At 44.8% G+C, this 24164-nt stretch overlaps 1 protein-coding gene across 1 annotated transcript in view; it reads left to right on the forward strand.

The window, feature by feature from the left end:
• The window catches only part of ACP3 (acid phosphatase 3), a 52022-nt gene extending 38473 nt beyond the window's left edge, over window positions 1-13549 (forward strand). The window contains exons 10-11 of the mRNA XM_075547899.1: window positions 1549-1724; window positions 13431-13549. Coding sequence (XP_075404014.1) covers window positions 1549-1724; window positions 13431-13549 — 295 coding nt within the window. The remainder of the gene's footprint in view (window positions 1-1548; window positions 1725-13430) is intronic.
• The last annotated feature ends 10615 nt before the right edge of the window (window positions 13550-24164 follow it).

Genomic DNA, 24164 nt, shown 5'->3' on the forward strand with positions numbered 1-24164 from the left:
ATTCCCAGAGAGCCGTCCTAGCCTGTCCTACAGGATCCACATGAGTCAGAGTTGACTCAGCGGCATTTGGGTTTAGCTGGGTTTGGTATTTGGATTGATGGAACCCCTGGAAAGCCTCACGAAGTTAGATCTCAAACATGATCTTAGCCAACCTTATTTCTGAGCATGTAGAGTTCAGGTAGGGAGAGGAGACCCATGCAATGGGCACTGCCCAGACAGGGATCATGGGAATGAGAAGACCCCAGACATACTCTCAGCCATCAAGTCAATGTTAACTCAGAGTGACCTCCCACCCCCCACCCCATGGATTTCCGAGACTGGCACCATTGACGGGCGTAGAAAGCCCAGGCCCTTTCAGTTATCATCCTGCGGTTGGTTTTCAGATCCTCAGACCAGAGAATCACAGTGGATTCTCAGATCCATTGTGATCTGAGAGCGTACTCTGTGTAAGATTTCCGTGCTGTTGCATTTTTAAGGTGCACTTTATGGTCCAGCCGGTGACTCCTCCATGTGATTTTTGGGAAGAATGTACATTTGGCTCTGCTTGGATTGTGTGTTCTATGGCTGTTATTCGATCCACTTAACCAGGCTCCTTAGTTCCACTCTAGCTTTGCTGGTGCTCTGCCTGCGGGAGCTGTTCATTATTGATAGAAAAATGTCTTAAGCAGCCCACAAACAGAGGGGAACTTTCTGCTTCCATAAGCAGGTCTGCCCATTTTTGTGTCACATGTTTTGATGGGCTGTTAGGCACATTAAGGATTGTATGTCTTCCTGAAGATCTGGCCCCTTGATTGCTACCGAATGCCCTTTCTAATCCCCGATAATTCCCTTGCTCTTAAATCTGCTTGGTCTGAAATTAAAATAGGACAGTAGATTTCTTGTAACAAATAAGCAACACGCTATATCCTTCTCTATCCTTTTCCTTATCACCTGCGCCTTTATATTATAGCAGGTTTCGTTCCGACATCCCAGAGCGGCTCCACTTGCCCCAGGCTCCACCTGCCACCTGGACATTGACTAAAATCTTTTTTTTTTCCATAAAATGTCTTGTCTAGGAGTGTGGGGCCTTTTTTCTGCCAAGGGTCATTCGGATATGTAGAACATCATTAGCAGGCCTTGTTGGCCAACTACTTCATTAACTCGCTCCTAATGGGATGGCGGGAGCCCTGGAGGTGCCGTGGTTACTGGTCAGTTGCTAACCACGTGGCCAGCCATTCGAAACCACCAGCAACTCTGAGGGAGAAAGACGAGGTTTCTCCTCCCATAAAGAGCTACAGTCTCGGGAATTTACAGGGGCAGTTCTACCCTGTCCTATAGGGTCGCTCTGAATCAGCCTCGACTCGATGGCAGCGAGTTTGGGGTGTTATGCAATGTGATGGCTGGAACCGCTTTTTGGTGAGGCCTGTGATATCAGCTGATAGGAATGATTTCGGGGGACTTAAAGAGCCAGAGCCCGCCGCTGGTAGACTCTCGACTAGCAGGTGACAATCCACGGGGAGAGAATGACACAGAACTAACGGAGCTCTCTCCTCTGCCTTCGCTCACCAGGGAGTACTCGGTGGAAATGTACTATCGGAACGAGTCTCAGCATGAGCCGTACCCCCTCACGCTGCCAGGCTGCACCCACAGCTGTCCTCTGGAAAAGTTTGCTGAGCTCGTTGCCCCTATCATCACTGAAGACTGGGCTGGGGAGTGTATCACCACGGCGGTGGTGGACCACCAAGGTATTGAGGATGTTATACATTAGTGCATGTGCAGAGTTCTGCCCAAGGGCAAAAAGTCACAGAACCCATCTTTCCAAGGACAGATGTTGCTTGGAGACCTCTCCTTGGCTGCTGCCTCCAGCTTTGAGGGAATTGGGTTCTGGATCCTCATTGTATTGCAGGGAGGCAACTTCTACGTAGCTACTGGACCCCGGTCTCCATTTGCCTTGACTTGGTTTTATGCTTCAGTGTTAACTTAAGGGGCGTCTGTGCTGAGATCGAATCCGGGATTGATCTTGGGTTCCAATTCATGAGGGAGTCATGACCCACGTGATTGACCACGTACACTTTAATCACAAAATCGTTCCTCGGAAAGAGGGGGTTGTGGTGTATTTGACTCCTTAAACTCTCTCTTATCAAAAAGTGCTCTCTCTCTCAAACAAAAACAAAAAAAAAACCACCCCAAAACCAAAATACTGTTTGAGAGAGAGCTATTACTTAAACGAACCTCAGGAATGTTAGTCTGGTGTGCCCATGGGAGCCCCTTGCTATTTAAGAGCTCCTCGATTTTGTCTCAGCAGGATTGTGGGAGGCGGTTCTCTGAGTCAGGTTGGTTACTTCTCAGCAGCACCAACCCACTAGCCACTTTGGGGGGCAAGAAGGAGCATGCTATTCCTTTAAAGATTTACAGCCTAGCAAAGCGGCCCTCAAAGGGCAATTCTACTCTGTTTGATAGGGTCACTCTGAGCCAGAATGGACTTGATCGCAGTAAAGGTAATGGGTTTTTTTGTTGTTGGGTCCGTAAAACATCTAAAGTGAAACAGATGTCAGGCAAACCCCATGATCTAGGGTGAGAACGCAATGTTATCCCTAGGCCAAGGTTCCCTGTGGGTTCCCGCCTTCTCGCCCAAAGAGGCAAATGCATGAAACACGGTGGAAGGACTTAGGGAACTATTTTAGGCTGAAAACCCGATCTCATCTTGACATTTGTGTTGTACATAGTGAGTGAAAAATAAAGGCCTCGTGGTTTTCTTTGGCCCCGAAACAGTCCCTATGCCTTTTGAATCAACCAAAATCAAACTTGACAGAAAGCCCTGCTAGACATCTAAAACCAAAATCACTGCCACCGAGTTGGTGCCGATTCACAGAGACCCTGTAGGACAGGGTGGAAAAACCCCATTGTGAGTTTCCAAGACTGTAGCTCTTTCCAGAGTAGGAAGCTGCCATCCTTCTCCTGTGGAGCAGCTGGTGGTTATGAACACTGACTTTTCAGTTGGCAGCCCGATGAGTAACCACGATGCCACCAGGCTCCTTTGATATATATTCTATTGCATATATATTAATATAATGTATTACATATAACCATGACGTAATGCATGTAGCAGCTCTTAGACTATGTATCAGACATATAAGTAGTCTGATAGGATGTTCTGGTCCAGTGCCCTGAATGAGCAGAAGTTCTTTCAACATTCTTATTGTAAGAGATGTTGAACCCTAAGTTGATTTAAAAGAGGAAATTAGATGAAACAGATCAGACTGGAACACAACCGGAAAATAAACATGTTCCAGAGGCCTCCGACAGAAACACGAACAGGAATGTTAAGAGTATGATTCTCAAATCTGTTTGGAAGACAAAGAGAATCTATGCAACATTGGTTTGGGTATCGTCAAAACCCTAAGCAAACTTGCAGGTTCTATGAAGCTGCTTGGGGTACATGGAATAATCGTGTTGAGGTTCTTTAGAACCCTGTCGGTTGGCTCGGTGGTGGCTAGGACACGTCTGAAGAGCACCCCGGCCGGAAAAAGAAAAATAGCAACCCACTGCTATCAGTCAATGTTCACTCAGGACGACCCTGGAGGCCAGGCTAGAACTGCCCCTGTGAGCTGCCGAGACGAACTCTTTACAGGACTGGAAAGTCCCTTCTCCAGTAGAGCGGCTAGTGGCTTTGAAATGCTGACCTTATGGTTAGTAGCCTAACGAGTAACCACTATTGAGTTAACCTCTCAGAGCTGCCGTAACAAAATATGCCACAGGTGTGTAGTTTTAGGGGACAGAATTTCCTCACAGTTTAGAAGGCGGGAAGATCAAATTCAGGGTTCTGGGGATGATTTGCTCTCTGCTGGCTCTGGAGAAAGGTCCTGATCTCAGCTTCTGCAGCGCGGGTGCTCCTGGGATCTCCAGGCATGGTCTAGCCTTCTCCCATCTGTGCTTGCTTGTATCTCTCAGTCTGTGCTCCTCTTGAGGTTGCTCAGTAGTAGTTCAGGTTCAGGACACACTCGACACAGGTGTGACCTCACTCAAGTGACAAAGAAAATCCCGTTTTCAAATAGGATTGTATCCGTAGGTTCAGGGATCTGGACTCCAAACACACGGTTTGGGAGGAGGAAATTCAAACCATGCCACCGTGCTACATGAACATGAAGGATAAAGTGTGAAAATGCCCACATAGGATTTCTCCTGGATGGCAGAAGCTAAGCCAAGCCAGATATAGGATGACTGACAGAAGACACGGACTGGTGTGCTTATTCTTGAAGAAAATATTTGGTATTGGAATTATAATCAAACAATTCTTTTCTCTTTTTTCCAGCAATAAGCCAAATGTAAAATAGTGAAGAAAGTCATCATTGGGAAATTCAGAAGTATTACTTTCATAACAAATTTTTAAAACATTTAAAAAGAAAAATTCTTGCATAAAAGACTTTAGGGGTGTTGTTTTCATTTGTTGTACAGTTTCATTTTAAAATAACAGGAGGAAAACTGTTAACCTTAAGTAAAATGTTGGACCAAATCAAGTGAGCATTTTATATATTTTAAAAATACATTTAATTTGGATTTAATATTTCAGATAAAGCCTAAGCTGGCGGATGTTTCTCCCTTACTGGTTAATATGGGACAAGAAATTCACATGCATTTGGAAAGTAGAGAGGCAGAAAATGTAGAATAATAATTGGTATGACTTATGGCTATGTAGATTACAATGGGAACAAAGTTATCTGGATTTTTAAGGAAAATCAGGAATGTTTCCTTCAGAAGACGGTAACTGTCCCACGTGAAATCACTCTGTGTTTCTCATGGTGTATTAAGATGCACCACAGAGGCGCTTATCAGAAACCCGAGTGGCTTACAGCTGGATGGATGGATGGATGGATGGATGGATGGATGGATGGATGGATGGATGGATGGATAAGTTGCTAAATAGTAGAGTCAGGGACCAAAGACATACCTACAGGTTTTACTGAGGGGACCACTTATTTTACTGTGTGTATATAGGTCATGTTATGTGGTGATAGGTCAATGATATATGTGTGTGTGTATGTGTGTGTGTCACATAAAACTTGCTATGTAATCCAGTTCTGAGTGTAGAACTCGGTAACATTAGTAACTACATTCACAAGGTTGTCTAACCCCTACCACCATCTATTTCGATATAACCATCACCTCAAATGGAAACTGTATACATTGCATGCAATAGCTCCCCATTGTCTCCTACCTCTAGCCCCTGATACCTCCATTCTTTCTCCTGTCTCTAGAAATTTGCCGACTGTGGGTATTTTATGTATGTGGAACATGTTCAGTCTTTGTCATTTTGTGTCTGTCCTTTGGTGTCATTTCTTAACACATTGTGTAAGGGTTCATCCGGCTTGTAGCATGTATTAGAATTCTGTACCTTTTATGGCTGAATAATATTTCATTGTATGTATATACCACATTTTGCTTATTCTTGCATCTCTTCACAGACCATTGGGCTGCTTCCACTTTTTGATTATTGTGAATTTGGTTCTTTGGCTAAAGCTGCCACATGGGTGCCCCTGTGCCTGTCTGAGTCTCTGTTTTCAGTGCATTGGGTGACATGTGCAGGAGTGAAGAATTCTGCCTGTTGTGTCTCAGCAGCTGTACCTAGCATGGATTGGCGCTCAATAAATATTTGCTTATAATTAAGTACCAACTAGTAACTTTTCCTCTCTCAATCTACTTTTCTGTGTCTTGGTTCACAGCCACATTCAGTAACCTAGAGTCACTTTGATCATTGATCCCCAAGTCTAGTCTGTCAGCTCTTCTCATCAAGTCTGCCTGTGATACATTCATAAAACTCTCTTCGTTCACCAGACCAACGTCATCAACTCAATGTAAAAATACAATTAAGCACCAAGACTTGTTTTCTTAAAATAAAATAAGGAAAGAAGAAAACATAGGCTTTGGTGTGCAGGTCCCAAAAGCAGAATGGGGCATCTCTCCCAACTCTGAGCAGAGTGATTTTAGAGCTTGGGACTGGTCACATTGGGAGTATTGTCAGTACAACATTCTATATCCAAATCAACGTTCTATCTCACACAGGTGGCTTCCCAGCCTACCACTGGTTTTAGCTCAAAGAGGGCTTGTTAAGAGGCAGCCCCTGTAAAGCGCACTCAATATTTAAACTTTGTTGAGGAAAACAGACTCCATTTGTTCTCTGAGTATGGTCGAAAAGAATAATGCTAAGACAGAAGGTGAAAGACCAACATACCAACATGCCTGCTTATTTGGACTCTGGGTTTAACACAACTCCCTTGTCATTCTCTGTTCCTCCACCGTTGGTGAGAGCCTCTGTTCAACAAAGTTCCTTCCAGCACCAATCCTCCCTCAGAGAGGAGGCCATCTGGTTGGAGGATCATTTCGATCTGATGGCTATAATCCCTGTGTCCCAGGATATCCGAACCCCATCATTGGTTCAACGTTCGGGGACTTGCTTTGGTGCACAACAAATCCCTCCTCATCCCCACCCCTGCTCCCAACCTAGCCAGTCCTAACAGCCATCACAATGACTGACACCTGGCCTTCCCACCAGACCAATGTCAAACCCCAGGCTTTTTCTTTCATGGTCTGCTGACGAGAGCTGATGAAAACAAATGGCTAAGCATACGGCCACTATTTAAAAAGATGTGTGTTCATGTTTCTGGTCCCGTCTCCGTTCTGTCTTTCAACACTGTGTGGTCAATGTTTACAGTCTCACTGGGCCCCTTTCCTACTTTCTCTATGAAACCCTTCTTATTTTTCCCCCTAAATTCCATCTTGACTTATTTATTCTTTCCAAAAAAAGGCTTGATAATAGTAAGGCAATTATTAAAAGATCTTTTAATTTCATCTCTCACCACTTCAAAATACCTTTAGTAGCTTTGACCTGCCTTCACTGTTGACCCTCATGAGAGCATGTCCCTCCGTAAGAAGCCTAACTCTTCTCCTTCTTCTCCTTGGGCATAGGGTCCCCTCTGTGCCATTTTCTTCAGAACCCCAGTGAATCTCTGAGTTAGCCTCAGGGGCTTCTTTGGCACTGACTCCTTCCCATCTACTGTAGAACACCCAAACATCTCCCCACCAAGCCCCCTGAAGTAGCCACTCCATCTCACTCTTTTTATTTCCAGTTTTCTTTAACTAATAATTTACACGTGCTAGTTTGATTTCATCATCTTCTCACTTTTGAATATTCTGTAAAATGATGCCTGCTCAGCTCTTGCCTATTTTCTCACTTTCTTTTTTGTTTTTTTCTGCCACTTTCAAAGGTCATCAGTGACCGCTTTTCCTATTCTTTTGAAGGAAGTAGCAAGAGCCCCATTGTACAGAGACAAACCTTGACGTTCAGAGTCTGACTTGCCACTGCAGTCGGCTCAGAATTAGAAACAGACTGTATCCAACCCTTTTCATCACAGGACATCTTGTAGCCTATTCCCTGAGGATAAATTCCCATACAGGATGAGGGTGTCAGTGTATATAAATATGCAATAACAATAGATATTTATTGGTTGCCTTTGATGCACTCGATACGGATCAAGCAGTACATTTTCTGAGGAAACAACAGTTAAGATGATTGTCCCCAGGTGGCTCGTAGACTTTGCCAAGGGAGGTCAAACCCACCCACTGGCCCTGAGCCGAGACCCACTAGGGCAGAGGAGAGCTGAGCCTCTGAATCTTGACAGGAGCGGACAGCCTCCTCATCTTTCCCCCACTCAGTGTGTAACCCACTACGTACGCCGCCAGGATCCCTTGGCAGGGGAGATAGGAGACAAAGAGTTGTGCAAGCCCCCCAGTACAGGGTGATGAATCACTTAAAGGAGGATGTGCAGGAGAGTAAAAGAGCAGGTAGCAGAAACCACTCATCTAAACAGAAGGAATCGGGGAAAGATTCTCAGAGGATGTGATTTTAAACTGAAACCTGGAGGCGAGAAGGAATTAACCAGCCCAATGTAGGTCGGGAGAGAAGGGGATGGGGTGGACAAAAGAGACAGGATGCATACAAACCACGAGGTTGACAACAACGCAGGGAATTTAGGACCTGGGAAGGATGTGATGTGGTAGGAGTACAGGAAATTGATTCTGGAGAAGCAAGGGTCAGACTGGTTACGGAATGACAGTTATCGAAAGTTGGTAGGCATGGGAGAGATGACGGGACTGGTCTCTTGTAACAGAAACGTCTCTTGGGTGTCCTGGGGCAGAATGGAATGCGACCGGAGGCCAGGAGAACACTTTGGAGATGACTGTAATCATTCCAGAAGTGGTAGGTTCCTGGACTCGAGCGAGTAAAGGAGAAACAGACTGATTCAAAAAGGATGGTCGATAGAAGGGGAGGCAGGACCTGGACATGAACGGAAGGAGAGAGAAACTCTTGGCATATATATTACCAGAACGCTTAAAAAAAAAAAGTAGTCCCTATCCACCTGGCGTTTAATCACTTCTAGATTTTCTCATAAAGAAGGATGTCTTTTCAGTCATTGCCTGCACTAGACCTTTCTGCAATAAGACACAATCGACAATGCTCTATTCTCAATTTCGACAATATTATATTAGGGAACCTGGGCAGCACCTGATTTTGGACAAGTCAAAACAAGCATACATCCACTACACGTGCAGTTCTCTCCTGACTGGTTTTGTTAGTTTGTTTGTTTGTCACTGTTCTTGGGCCCCTTGGCGAATTTATCTTGAATCGATACCTTCAGGAGTGGTGTCTCTCAGCCTCTGCCTTAAGTTCACTCATGGCACATTCAACATGAGCAAGTAGAATAATCGGACTTCCTGCTTCTGTAGTCCTCATTCACAAATCTGTAGCTAGAAGTCTAGATCCCCGGCCCCCACCCCAGCTAATGACTGCATCTCTATCTGACTGCACCCCCTTCTCAAAGGTACATTGGGGGGGGGATCATCTTCTTTGCTCCAAACCAACCCCAATCCTTTAATGTGCTCCCAGTCTTGAGTCTCAGCCTAATCATCTTCTCAGCCAAAGTAGAATGCACAGGGTCGTTTTGACCCCTCACTTCTCTTGTGTCACTTCCTTCGGTTTCCCTCCACAGTCTGGTCATTCTGCCTCACAGGAGTCTCTTCAATTCCCGTGTCTGTATTCCCAGGGCCACAATGCCAGGGCAGAGCCCCCAGGATCTTGTCAGAGATCTTGGTAGCTTCTCTATGAAGCCTGCAGTATTGCACGGTCCTTTCTTCCTCCGCTGTTTTGAATTTTGTTTATTCGACAATGAGTGGGCCATTCCATTGCCCTGTGGAAGACTTGCGGGTGATTCCCATTTGCCCGACGGCAACCCACACCCTTTAACAATGGGCCCCAAAGGCCTCCTGAGAATGTGACAGCTCAGCACAGCTGCATGATGTCCAAAAGACACTTAAGCCATTACTGAGCGACACCTCCAGAATCGAGATTCAAGTTCTGCGTCTTCAAATATGACATGTGGTGTCTTTACTTCTCTTTTGAAGCTTCCATTTTATTATCTCAAAAATGGAATCATAATAAATTGTTTAGGAGGATAAAACAAGATCAGGAAAATTAAGCTTCTAGCTAGTTACTAGCCCCCAGGAAGTTCTCAGTAGATGTTAGTACATTTAACGTGAAAATATATTCAGGCATTTTATGAGCCAGAAAAGTTAATACAGTGTGATCTTTCATATTGAAAAATCCCTGAGCCCCAACCTCCACAGACAGATGGTCTCACTTGCCCATAGCCGGTGCTCCAGTCAACTGCAGCTGCTCTCTAGTCCCCAAGCCTATCCTTATGAAACTTCTGTCTCGTGGCAAAACGATGATTCACCTGAAAAGTCCAGATCAAATCTCACAAATAAGATTCCGAAGACTTCCCTAACTCTTTCTCTTTCAAATAAAGATATTCTGTTAATCTCCACTTTCTGGCTGGTCCCACAGCGTGCCTTTGCCCCTGCCTTTCTGAGTGCACCATATCACCTCACAGTTGTCTGGCTAGCTCTCCCACTCAACGTGGAGCTAGCTCGTCCAGGCAGAGAGAGTGGATCCCCATCACACAGCAGGGGATCCTGCCTGGCCCGCAGCGCCTCCTCACAATATGTTTAGGGTGGCAGGAAGGAAAGCGGAAAGCAGGAAGGAGGAAAGGCCCATTTCAAGGGATCACCAGGACAGCACAGCCAATTGCAAAAGCTGAAAGTAAACCGCCCCACCCCAATCAGCCGCGAACACTGACTGCAGACATCATGCTTAATCGCCTTCTTCCTCACTTCCATTTATACTTTTCCTTTCTTCCTCCATTCTCTCTCGGTCCCTTCAAGTGAACCTTCTCTGCAGTTCTCATGCTGCCTGGCCAACAGAATCTAAATCAATCTCCCTTCTGATGGGGCCAATTGTTGGGGGAGGGGAACAACAACAACATTGGACCAAGGCGTGGGTCTTTTGAGTTCCAGATGGTTAATTATCTCCACAAATATGTATTGAGCACCTACTATGTACCAGATAGTTGGATAGATTATATATATGTGTGTATATACACATCCTCTGCCTTCATGAAACTTGCATTCTACTAGATGAGAAAAGAACAGATAATAGCTAATACACACGATGAGTAAGTCCATGGTGAGGAGATCGTCACAAATGGCAGCTTGAGGGAGGGTCCCCAGATTTCACTTTTAATTAGGAAGGTCAAGGCAGGTATCACTGACCTTTTGAGTAAAGAAGGTGAGAGAGCTCTGTGAGGCAGGTGTTTCTGATGACCAAGATCCTTGGTGTGGGGGAGGGGTATCTGACAAGGTCAAGGAGAAACAAAAAGGCCTGTGTACTCAGAAGAGAGTAGGGGAACGTGAAGGAAAGGAAATCGGAGAGGTCAGTGAGGGCCAGGTGAGACAGAACTTCCTAGAGTGCCATCGTCGGGGCTCTGTGGTTTTTACTGTAAGTGAGAGCAACATTCAGTGCACAGCCTGAGCGAAACACAGATTGACCTGATTTGAGGTGCAGTTGTTGGGCTGCTGGGTTGACCAGAGAGAGAGAGAGAGAGAGAGAGAGAGAGAGAGAGAGAGAGAGAGAGAGAGAGAGAGAGAGAGAGAGAGAGAGAGAGAGAGAGGGAGCGAGAGCGAGAGCGCAGAGGTGGAGGACCAATCAGGAGGCTGCCGTGTTGATGCCGGCAAAGGATCCAGGTTCAAAGGGAGGTGGCAGCAGAGGAGCAGAGGAGAACTGGATCTATTTTGTTGATAGAACCAGCTGCATTTCCAGAGAGATCAGCGTGTGAGGAAAAGAACACTTTATCTGGAGTCATTAAGAGGAGGTGGTCGCCATCACCTGAGACACAAAAGGCTATAAAACAAAAAACTCATGGGATTGAGTAGATTCTCACTCCTAATGAGCCTTTGGCGTTCAGTCTTAGGTTCATGGAGCTTGAGCTTGAAATGCCTGTTAGACATCCAAGGGAGGACGTTGAGTAGATACTGCTAAGGACGGAATTGTGTCCCTCCTGAAGGTGTGTGTGTGTGTGTGTGTGTGTGTGTGTGTGTGTGTGTGTGTGTGTGTGTGTGTTGTAAACCTTAGCCCCTAATGTGTGGCTATAATCCTATTTGGGAGTGGGTTTTGTTATGTTCATAAGGCCATCTTAGTCGAAAGTGTGTCCTCAATCTATCCCTTTGGGGGCAGAAAGGAGCCGGTTAAGCAGAGAAGCATCTACTGCCATTAAGTCGATTGCAACTCATAGTGACTCTACAGGACAGGACAACGACCCCTGTGGGTTTCTGAAACTGTGACGCTTTACGGGATAGAAAGTCTCCTCCTGAAGGTCCTGGGGAGTGGCTGGTGGTTTTGAACGGCTGACCTTGTGGTTAGCATCTCAACTTGCAACCCACTATGCCATCCTCAAGCAACCACAGAGGGGAAGATGCATGCCACGTGATGGCCAAGGAAGTGAGGGACAGAAGCAGAGAAGAGCCGAAGGCCTTTCCCCAGAATGACCACAGAGATCCCTCCCTGGATTTGTACGTTTGTTCAAGCCACCTGCTTGTGGCTTTTCTGTCAGAGAAGAGCAAGGTGACTAGGACAGCCATTGAATCCACCGCACATAGAAGAGCCTTGAGTTTTGGAGAAAGGTCGGCACTGGGGGTTATATTTGGGGCCATTAGTTAATAGATGACTTTTTAAATCATGGGAGTGGTGAGATCCCCATGAATTCCAATCCACTGAAGTCATCGGCTTTCCCTCAGCCGGATGATCTAATCTCACTGTTTCTTGTTTGTATTCCTATCACGAAGCAGTTGGGTTCAATCGGTGATTTTCAAACGGTGTCCCGTGTACACTAACAGATGGGACTGCCAGAGGAGAGGGATGTGTGTTCCCTATTGCCTAAGTAACTCCATAGTCTCCCCCTGGAAGGACATACATTTAGAGATAGTACAAACTAGAATGTATGACAAATATTCCTTAGTGGATGAGGAGGTGGGAGAGAGGAGAAACTTTCCAGGTAAAATTATGAATGAGCATCTTTATTATACAAAAGGGTACCTTCTATCTACTTCATTCGTGGTCAGCTATTAAAGAGTTATGTGTGAATAAATGGACAGATCAACCGTAATACACCAGCATGCTTGACATAGTTCATGTGTGCTCAAAATTCCCTCTCTGGAAATTAGAGTCAACGGCTAAAAAGATGTTATTACATATATTTTAAAAAGACCAATTAATGATTCCAGGGTCTCTTCAGCCCTAAGACCATGAAACAATTGCCAACTTATCCTAAATGTCAAAAAGAAAAAGGCATGAAGTTAGGGGTACAAGAGAACCTTAGAAATATTTCAGGCAACCACCCCCTTGCACAATGGATGGAGCCCTACAGGGATGTAGTCATCATTGCCTACATCTTGGGCTTCTAAGCTCCAGGTCAGCAGTTCAAACCTTAGGAGAAAGATGAGCCTGTCTGCTCCTATCGAGAATTACACCTTGGAAACTCCAGGGAGTAGTTCAACGCTGTCTGATAAGGTTGCTGTGGGTCGGGATTGACTTGGTGGCAGTTAAGTTTGCTTTTGTTCTGTTTTACAGTGCATCAACCTAGGCCCAAAGGCTTACTGAGGTTCATGCTGGAGCCAAGATTGCCACCTGATTCGTAACCTTGTCCTTTTGTCACCACACCATGCTGATTTTAGGAGGTTTTTACAGTGCGAACAGTTCCGTGCTCCACTATTAACCGAAAATTGGCTATTTGAACCCACCCTGAGGCACTTTGGGGGACACGTCTGGCAATCGGCTTCCAAAAGGCCACCGCCTCAAACACCTTCTAGAGAAATTCTGCTCTGACTGACACCTAAGTGGGGTCACCGTGAGCTGAATCAACCACAGCTCCGCAGTTGACGAATCACGACAGGGCTGATTCCAAGGGTGCCTCAGAAAACCCCCAGGCGTTTACACGTGTGTCACGTATGATCTCCAACTCCTGGTACACTCGATTTACACTAATGCTTTCCCTCTGTCCCCGCAGTGCTGAAGGTTGTCCTGGCCGTTGCCTTTTGCCTGGTGATCAGTGTGCTAGCGCTGCTGCTGCTCACCCTCATCCGCCACGGGCCCTGCTGGAAAAGAGAATACTCCCAGGACTTCTGAGCGGATGGCTGAATGGAGACGGACAAGGACCAACCCCCAGGATGCGGCATGGCCCTGTGACACAGCACGGAAAGGCTTTTACCACGAACCATCGTCCTGTCATCTGCACCCTTCCTTTTTGCCGCCCTGAGCGTGAACTCACAGCAGCCCAAGGACAGCAGCTGGATGGACAGAGGCACCCCCGCCCCTACCCCCAACCACCACCACCACCTAGCAGGTCTCCTCATTGGGTGCAAAGAGGCTCTTGTCCAAAAGAGAATTACAGTCTCCGACACAGATGTCCAGAATGAAGTCAGAAGCCTAACCCCAACTGGTCTGTTCCCTTACCACACCGCATGCTGGTTTGCTTTCTCAGGATTACGGCGCAATCAAACATTACAAAGAGTCTTTTTCTTCTTTAGCTGTTAGATACATTTAACACACACACACACACGCACACACACTTCTGGGAAAAGGAACCGCTACCCAGCTTTTGATAGCGAACAGACTTCTGTCTGTGTTCTCGATACTAACACACATGCACATTGCTATTGTAAATACCTTAGAAAGAGGGGCTTGGGGACCTTGGGATCTCAGGGAGATACAGTAGGTCAGAAAGTGTAATATCAATCACTTTCGCCATGACTTGGGGCATTTTCCACACAAATTCTGGGGACAGTGGGACCTAAGGCCATCAAGGTGGTTCTATTTTCCTCTTTTTTCCGCCTTCATCGTCAGAGCTGGATGTTCTGCACAGTTCTGGTTTGTTTCAGTTTCAAAGTAAGCAGTCTTTGAGAGTCGACTGCCTCAGCTTGGCACTGATTTGGGGGCAGAGGGAGGGAGACTTGGGGCAAGATATTTTATGTCTTCAAGGTTGATTTTTGTTATCTGAAAACGAAGATTCTGGACGAGGTGAACAAAGACATGTTTTCTAGCCCTCGCCATCTGTAAACAAATTTTAAAAAGGTTTATGCTACCCATTGGTCATTGCCCAAGCAAGAACCTTCTTAGATGATACCTTTGTAGGGAGTTTGAAGTGGACTCTGAAATACTTTACTGTGCTCTGAGCCACGGGCTAACCCCACTGGTGAGAACTTCAATCTCATGTGTTGGTGGGATTCCCTGATGTGGACTCCAGCTCGTACCTGGTAAGACCAGCCAGGAAAGGATCCTCTAGGTTTCTCTTCACATCATTCTCCACTAAGCTCCATGTCCATGTCCATACGGTCCCCTGAAGGTAGGCAGGCCGGTTACCTCTGAACCGTGGCTCCCAACCCTATTTTCCTGGCATTCACCAGCCTGCCTGTCTAGTCCCTCACAAGCAGAGCTGGGCTCTTCACCTTTCTCAGAGGCTCTCTAGAGCCCCACTCCATCCATCTCTTGGGCTTGGGAGTCTTCTTTCTTCACACCCTGCAGCTTTCAGAAATCAAACTCAAAGCCTCTATCCCTGCCACTGCGTCCCTTTCTACATCGTTTTCTTCTCTTCATTGAGCCAGGGGTGATTGAAATAACTGAACAAGACTGGGGAGGAACTGCCTTCTCTTACCTGGCAACTTCTGCTTTCTGCTACAACCTAAGAACCGTGGAGGCAAACAAACGCAAGACCAGGCTACATTTTTGACGTGGGAAAGGGGAAAACCATCCATAAGAACAGGACAAGCGGGGGAGGGGGATGAGCAAAAGAAAAGAACAAGGGACACATTACTCTTTTAATAAAGTATCAGGCAACATAATATCTTAAATGATATTATAATCCATAGAGATAATCTATAATATCTACTGAAAACGAGACTTGAACATAGAAAGCAGAAGTATAGGCTCTGACTTTCCCCCTCATTCAACAAACATTGGGGGAGAACTTACCATGAGCTAACCCTGACCTAGACCCCAAATTGTTCATATCTAACCTGATTAGTGCGATCTTTCATTGCAACGACAACTTTAGACAGAGGTGGTACAATATATAAAACTAAAGCCTTCCCAATCTTGGCCCGTGTCATCATCTAGTCCGGCCAATGGTCAAAGGGGATTTTCCTTTTTTTTCCTGAAGGAAGGATCCTTCTTTCCATCCTTATCCTTCGATTGCTGTAAAGACTGTTGCTGCTCCCAGCTCCGCCAGCTCTTTTACACGGTCTTGCAGGCTGCTCTGTTGATAAACACAGTCGTTGGTTTGCAAAATTCATGGCGGAATGAAAAATCCCCCATGTCAAGAGATCGGTTGAAATGCATCAGAGAGCACAAATGTACTGTCCTGTGAGTCAGGATATCACCCAACTTCAACAGCAGAGGGTGCAACATCTCCCCAATGACCACAGGGACACTTTCAGATGGCCGGAGAGAATCTGTCCAATTGCCATAATGACGAATGTTGTCTAATGTTTGACACATATTGTAGGTTGAGATAGCTTTTGCTCTCCAGTGTGTTCATGGCATTTAACCCATGATAAAGGCCTTTGATCAAAGTCAGAAGAAAACAATATATAGTTGTTCCCACAAACCAAGTTTAGAAACATTCTCCAAAGTACTAATATAGATATAGATATCTATAAAGTAATACATGTATAAATTACTTTATATATCTAAAGCGCCATCCTCATAGGAAAGTACTAAGAAAAGGTTGTAGAAGGAACACTCCTATCTGGAAGGTCATTGCTTTTTAAAGCAGGGACTCATAGCAATGACCCACAGGGGTCATGTAGCTATCGCTACCACATTGAGCAAATATGCTTTTAGAGTATTATATGCAACCTCTTTGAAGCAGAGAGAAAGTATTTTTTGTTACCGATGCAAAGTACACTTTCAAATTATTCTGAGTAAATAAAAATGATCTTTATTGTGTGGCTGCCTCTTCTTCTTTTTGTATGGGTGCTAAATTGATGAAAAATTTATCTGACTTGTTATGTTTGTGAGTAGAGATGTATCTTCTCCGGGCTCCCCACCAAGTAAATGAAACGTAACTCCAGGAAAGGCCTTTCCTCTGGGATGGAGAGTTTCTGTACATGTGTCTCCTGGGGAGCGGGAGCGGGGCGGGGGGGAGGGTGCCCTTAACTTTCCCTTCCTCCCCACGCCCAACACATGTGATGAAAGTCATGAGTTACTTCGTTATTTGCTCTGCTTCTCTTTCACGTACAAGCAGGAGCCCTGCAGAGTGGAGTGGCCCACGGATGGGTAACACGTCCTTTTATTAGTCCCCCTGACCAGTACCCCACAGGTCTGTAGCCCTGCAGGCAAGGAGCCAGCGCCAGGCTTCTCTACCGCCCAATAAAGGAGGAGCGCATTCTTCTCTGGTGAGTCTGATGGCATTTCCCTGTTTTGATTTCAAATCAATCAACCATATCCCCGATTTCCTTCCTGGGTTTCCTATTTCCATTCCTCCTCCTTTCCTAACCTATCTGAACTCTGTCCTTGGGCAAATGCTGCCCTTTGGATTTCTTTCTTTTGAGTTTTGAGACATCTTTATTAATGTAAATTAAGCCTTAAGGCAAGATTATATAATAGCAATGAAATTCTGTCTTAACAAGTTGAACAATAAAATGGCTTTGTTAAATTGAAGTTGCTTTTCTTTTCTTTTTTAAATCACTTTATTGGGGGCTCCTACAACTCTTATCACAATCCATCCATCCATCCATTGTGTCAGCAAATTTGTACATATGTTCCCATCATCATTCTCAAAACATTTGCTTTATACTTAAGCCCTTGGTATTGGCTCCTCAATTTTTCCTCTCCCTACCCCCTTCCATGAACCCTTGATAATTTATGCATTATTATTGTTTTGTCCCTTTGGATTTCATAATATCACCTCTCTTCCTCTGGCAATGTTAGGATATATTTCTTTTTTTTAATTCTTTTTGTTTGGTTTTGGGAGCATGCTCACCTCACCCCCGCATGGTGGTCTTCGTGGGGAGAGCCCAGGAGCGAGAGCAGGCGAGAGCCCCAACTTTATTGCTAACCAAGGGTTATATCCTTTTTCTTTTTTTAACACCTTTTCTATGATTTCAGCAAAATGGAAAAGAAGCCTTCTAAGGTGCAAACGGTCTCTGTCTGTCTGGAGGAAAGAAGCATGGTGGACACCGAGACATATGGAACCAACCAGCCCAGTGAGCTCAAGGACCACCTGACCATCAGCCTCCACAATCCTACGACTAGGAGGTGCCCAACTCCACTACCTACTCCTCGTTAGAGGGTCCTAGACAGAGTGACAGAGAAGTGTGGAGCAAAGGCAAAAATCATAAAAGACCAGGCTTCCTGGTCAGACAGAGACTGGTGGCACCCCTGAGCAGATGGTCCTTCACCTCTCGGGTCTGGAAATAAACTCACTCCTGTGGCTCAATTTTCAATCAAATAATGCACAGGTCTATATGGCACCAATAACAGTAGCAAGGTGCACACACCTTTGAGAGTCAAAGGGCAACACGGACCCAAGGGCCAAGTTCAGAAGGGGTAGGAAAGCAGGGAATGTAAAAGGGCAACAGGAAACACAAGGAGGAAGTGGGATTCATGACGTTGCATTAAAAGTATTGCAATGACATGTAGGAAAAGAATAGTTGGAAACTGATTGTGGTAGCAACTGTACAATCCTACGTGACGTGACTGAAATATGGAATAATATGTTATATGTATTAAGTCCCAACTAAAAAAAATGTCGTGGAAAGTTTTGCAAAGATATTACTCAACTACCCCTACAACTAATCGATTTTGAAAATATGACTTTTCACATGTAGAGTCTCTTAAATAAACACCTGTTATGGCTTAAAAATGTATTGCAATTAATGACATGAAACAACATGAGTATGAATTAATGAGTGAAAAACTGATCCCTGAAGAAAGCGGATGGTGCCCGGGTATCAAAAGACATAGAATCTGGGGTCTTAAAGGCTTGAAGGTAAACAAACGACCATCTAGCTCAGAAGCAACAAAGCCCACATGGAAGAATCACACCAGCCTGTGTGATCACGAGGTGTCAAAGGAAATAGTTATCAAGCATCATCAGAACAAAAAATCATATCATTGTGAAGGAAGGGAAGTGTGGAGTGGAGACCCAAAGCCCATCTGTAGACAATTGGACATCCCCTTACAAAAGGGTCACAGGGAGGAGACGAGCCAGTCAGGGTACAGTGTAGCAACAATGAAATATACAACTTTCTTCTAGTTCCTAAATGCTTCCCCCACCCACCTCCACTATCATGATCCCAATTCTACCTTACAAATTGGCCAAACCACAGGATGTACACTGGTACAGATAAGAACTGGAAACACAGGGAATCCGGGGCGGTTGATCCCTTCAGGACCAGTGGAGTGAGTGAGTGGCGATCCTGGGAGGGTGGAGTGAAGGTGGGGTGGAAAGGGGGAACCAATTACAAGGATCTACCTATAACCTCTTCCCTGGGGGAAGAAAAGTGGGTGAGGGGAGACATCAGATGGTGCAAGATATGACAAAATAATAATTTATAAATTATCAAGGGTTCATGAGGGAGAGGGGAGTGGGGAGGGAGGGGAAAAATGAGGAGCTGATGCCAGGGGCTTAAGTGGAAAGCAAATGTTTTGAGAATGATGAGGGCAATGAATGTACAAATGTGCTTTACACAATAGATGGATGTATGGATTATGATACGAGTTGTATGAGCCCCTTTTTAAAAATGATTTTAAAAAATCAATGATGATACCAAGGGCTTAAGAAGAAAGCAAATGTTTTGAGAATGATGATGGCAACAAATGTACAAAAGTGTTTGACACAATGGATGGATGTATGGATTGTGATAAGAGTTGCACGAGCCCCCAATAAAATGATTTTTTTTAAACTGATGTAAACCTCCATCCAATTCACAATAAGAATCTATTTAAAAAACAGACAAACAACAAGCTTTGAGAAGAAGAAACAAAAATGGTACAATAATTCTTCCTTCTTGGAGAGCAAATGCTTTGAGAATGATTGGGGCAGAGAATGTATGGATGTGCTTTATAAAATTGATGTATGTATATGTATGGATTATGATAAGAGTTGTAGGAGTCCCTAATAAAATGTAAAAAAAGAAAAGAGGAGAAAATAAAAGAAAATGATTAGGGAAAAGAATGTACAGATATGCTTTATACAATTGATGTATGTATATGTATGGACTATGATAAGAGTTGTAGAGCCCCTAATAAATTGTTTTTAAAAAAATTCTTCCTTCCTTAAAACTCATTACCCCCAAAACAGCAAAATTCCAAGTACATTCCATGCTGTGTTTAATCTGTGCTGCCACGTTGCAAACATATGCTTTCCGAAGCAGTGGAGGCGCAGGAAAGCCCGAGCTCCACAGAACTGCAACCAGGTACAGCTGTCAATCACACTGAAGAACGTTCCCCCTCCGACCAGTGGGTCACGCTTCCAAAGCGTTCAGTGAGCTTATTGTACAGTATTCTAAGCTATCCATGTGGACAATCACACGCATTGTGGGAAGGCATCTAGGGGAGGCCTCTAGCCAGTTGTTTTGCCCAAGGTATGTATGGTAGAAAGGCTTTCATTGGCTTCTACATAGAGTAACAGTATTAACAATCCATTGGAAACCGCTGACGGGCTGCTTAAAGGAGTGCTAGCTCCTTCATTCATGTGTTGAAAGGACCCAGCGGGAAGGAGAAAGACAAACAAAAACCCTAATAGCATTCCAGTGCCCCAGACTGAAGAAACGAAAGCTCTTTGAGGTCCAGCTGGTATCTATCATTTTATAGGGGGTTTCCTTCACTTGAAACGACTTCGTTGCCTCTCAATTTCTCTGCAAGTGTGGCATCATCCAAACCTTGTATTGGCCACTCATGCATGACACCTGTAAACTTCTTTGGAATGGCCTCTTTAGAGCGAACATAAATCGTCTTGCCCTTTAAAGGGGCACTGTCAGGACTCCGGGCTGTCAACACGCGGTCTCTTTCCTTCTTTCGTTTGCAGGTAGCATCCTACAAAGCATATCGGTAATCACTCAGCAGGATAACTTCACAAAGATGTGCAGGGATCCTCTATCAATGTCACCGCTGGCTTTCTCTACAATCATCTGTTCTTGGTCGCCGCTTACACAGAAGAGGACTGCGGACTTCGGGTGTTCTCTAATTTTCCTTTTTATCTCCTCGTGTATAAAAGATTGTCTTACTTTCATGTTATGAAAACTTAAATGACTTCATCATTGGCTGTAACCCCAAAGCCACAGTGTCAGCAGCCTGCTGCCTGCCCCCCAGTGCTGGGGAAGAGTTCCAGGCATAAACAGCAGGGGGCGGGGAGGTCAGAGGGCAGAGCACTCCTGCAGTCTTTAAAATGGTATTTTTGCATCTCTCACCCCGCCCCCTTTTTCTTTGGGCGGAGAATCATAAACATGTATATGTTCATACTACTTGGAGTGTGGAGCTGCTCAAAAATTGGTCCCATATGCATTCATGGTAATTACTTCTTTGCTTTATACCCTTTTTCTTTCTTTTTTTTAAAAATAATTTTATTGGGGGCTTTGTACAACTGTCACATTCCAGACATACATCCATTGTGTCAAGCACATTTGTACATTTGTTGCCATCATCATTCTCAAAACATTTGCTTTCTACTTGAGCCCTTGGTATCAGCTCCTCATTTCTTCCCTCCCTTCCCACTCTCCCCTCCCTCATAAACCCTTGATAATTTATAAATTATAATTTTGTCTTATCTTGCTATATCTTTTGATAGCCGAGCACCATCACCTTTCTTCACCACATTTGCTTATGCACCCATTTGTCTTCAATGATCATGTCGGGAAGGTGAGCATCATGGAATGCCAGTTTAATAGAACAAAGTGCTTTTGCATTGAGGAATTACTTGAGTAGAGGCCCACTGTCCATCTGCTACCTTAATACTAAACCTATAAATATATGCACATAGATCTATTTCCCCATCATTATATATAAATATATTTACATATGCACATGCCTGTAGTTAGACCTCTATAAATGCCCTTTGCCTCCTATTTCCTCTACTTCCTTTTACTTTCCTTTTGTCCCACTATCATGCTCAGCCTTCATTTAGGTTTCAGTAATTCCTCTCAGTTACATTGCCCTTGATCAAGCCCTACCAGACCTCCTACACCACGGAGTTTGGATCACTTGTTGTTCCCTTGTCCCTGGGTTTGTTAACGTCACTTCCTTTCCCTGCTCCCCCTCTCCCATGTCCCCCCCGGAAGCATCAGTCCTGTTGTTTTCTCCTCTAGATTGTTTATCCCGCCTATCTTATCTAGATAGACCTGCAGAGATAATAATATGCACAAAAAACAGACAAAGTGAAACAAATCACCAGCAGCAACAACAAAAAAACAATGACAAAAGAAAAAGAAAAGCCTGTAAATAGTTTAAGGTCTGTTTGCTGACTTTAGGAGTGTTTTCTGGCCCAGTCTGATGCCCTGGCCCCAACATCTATTTTTGGTATTCACTCAGGACTTCCTTGCTCTGCTCCCCTTGCTGTTCTGTTTCATGCCCTTAGTGTTTTGCCTCAGTGTGGTGGGGTCAGATTGGGTACAATTCCCACACTGTGTCTCCAGTGTTGTCCTCAGTAGAGCTATATGAGTCAGTGAGGGATGTTGTGTCTCCTAGTGGGGCTGGCCCCATGGTCCTCTCCATACATTGGCTGCTCTAAACAAGAATATTGTCCTCAAGGCTTGGTGGGCCAGGATGTGCTTCACTTTCTCTTCCTCCCCCATCATTTGCTCCTGTGTGCTCTGATCAGACCTGTCCCTCTCCCTGGGGTGTAGCTTCAGTGCTATCCTCTGAGGTAAATTCTTCTGGAGGGAGGGACAGCTGGCCATGTACTTGGAATCGGGGTCAGTCCCTCAGACCTCTCTACTGGTTCCCTGCTTCACACTGATATGTTGTAGTCACATCTTGGAGCACCAGGTTGACGTCTGGTCCTTCTTTTCCTGTAGAAGTATAAATAATACCCTCCCCTTGGGTGGGTTAGTGCCCTGTGCCCAGTACCCATTTCTGCCCTCCCCCCCCCCCACTCCTTTTTAGTTGGCTACCATAAGTATCCCTGGATTTGGTCTACCTGGAACTCAACCCGGGAATGTTTGTATACAGTTGCTTTTTCCCTATGCCCCTTTTGCATTTTTTTAAGCTTACCTCAGCAGACCCATGTTGTACTTGCCCTTTTGTCCTTGGCTTACTTCACTTAGCATGATTTCCTCCAGTTCTTCCCATGTGGTGATGTGCTTCATACGTTTATCATTGCTTTTTAGGGATGCGTAGGACTCCATTGTATGTATGTACCACAATTCTTTAAACATTTGTCTGCTGATGGCTATCTGGGTCATTTCCAACTCCTTGCAATTGTGAACTGTGCCGCAATGAACATTGGAGCACAGATGTCTGGCCTTGGTTTGTTTCTTGCCTCTTCTGGGTGTATGCCCCATAGGGGGATTGCTGGGTCATATGATAGCTCAATTTCCATCTGTTTTAGATATCCCCAAATCGATTTCCATATACCATTTTTCTTTACAAAACGTTTTGTAGGAATGTTCTACTGCTGGATAGCATTGCACCTGTGTTCGTTTATACTTGCGTGTTAGAAGTGTCTGTTCTCAGGGAAGTGAGTGATGAGAAGTCTCTTCCAAAGCTAGATGCCCTCGGCCCTGTGCACGGTCACCAATGATGCTCACACGTGGGGAATACAGAAGAACCCGGTAATGGAGCCACGCTGTGTGGAGCCACAGTCGAGCACCACCACTTGCTGGTGCGATGCTCTTAAGCAAGTTACTCAATCTGTCATGCCTCAGTGTCCTTATTTCAGAAATAAGGATCATAATACCATCTACCCTGATGGATCGTTCAGAGGAATCAATGGAACAATGTTTGTAAAGTACCAGCAGCCACATCTGGCACTTAGCAAACGCTATGTGTGCTGAGCAAAATGTTGAATGGAGAGCAGCTCTTTAGCATTCCCATTATTTAGAATTTTATGAAGTTAAACATCATGAGATTGCTTTTTATCAGTTGGACACTCTTGAAAGCCTGTTTTTTCCTATACTACACCTGGAAATGATAACAATTATTAAAATGATAGAAGTTTCACTTGAGCTCTTATTAAAACTGTACTTTGAGTGAGCAGTCCTCTCTGAGAAAAATCTAGATTTTGGCACAAGGGCAACTGTAATAGGAGGCTTTACCAAAAAGAAAAAATAATAATTAAGTCATTGAAATGTGAAGACAAATTGCAAAATGGACTCAACTTATGCTATACTCAATTTAATTGGGAGGTGGAGACTGCAGATAGAAAAACGTAAACCAAAAAATAAAATGATTGGTTTTGCAGAGATGCCTGTATCTTACCTTGTTAATGATAAGGCTTTTCTCCTCAAATGAGAATAACATTGAATGCAGATGGTTCATGTAGTCGTGACTTACTTCCTTCGGGCTCTTGCTAAATCTCAACTTCTGTTTTATAATTATCAACTAAATTGCCTTCCCCGTGGCTCAAGTTTCTGACCTCAAGGAAGCTGACAAGGCGCCAGCTCCCACGTTCAAAGACCTGCTAGTGGACCGTGCCCTTCAGCCACGGGAGGATCCCAAACAGGGCCTGGCCGTTCCCATAAGGTCAGACTTGGAAGCAGTTTTTCTGGTAACAGGAAGCATACAATCAGCAAAACAAACAAACAAA

This window comes from Tenrec ecaudatus, chromosome 4, assembly GCF_050624435.1.
Source record: "Tenrec ecaudatus isolate mTenEca1 chromosome 4, mTenEca1.hap1, whole genome shotgun sequence".
NCBI lineage: Eukaryota > Metazoa > Chordata > Mammalia > Afrosoricida > Tenrecidae > Tenrec > Tenrec ecaudatus.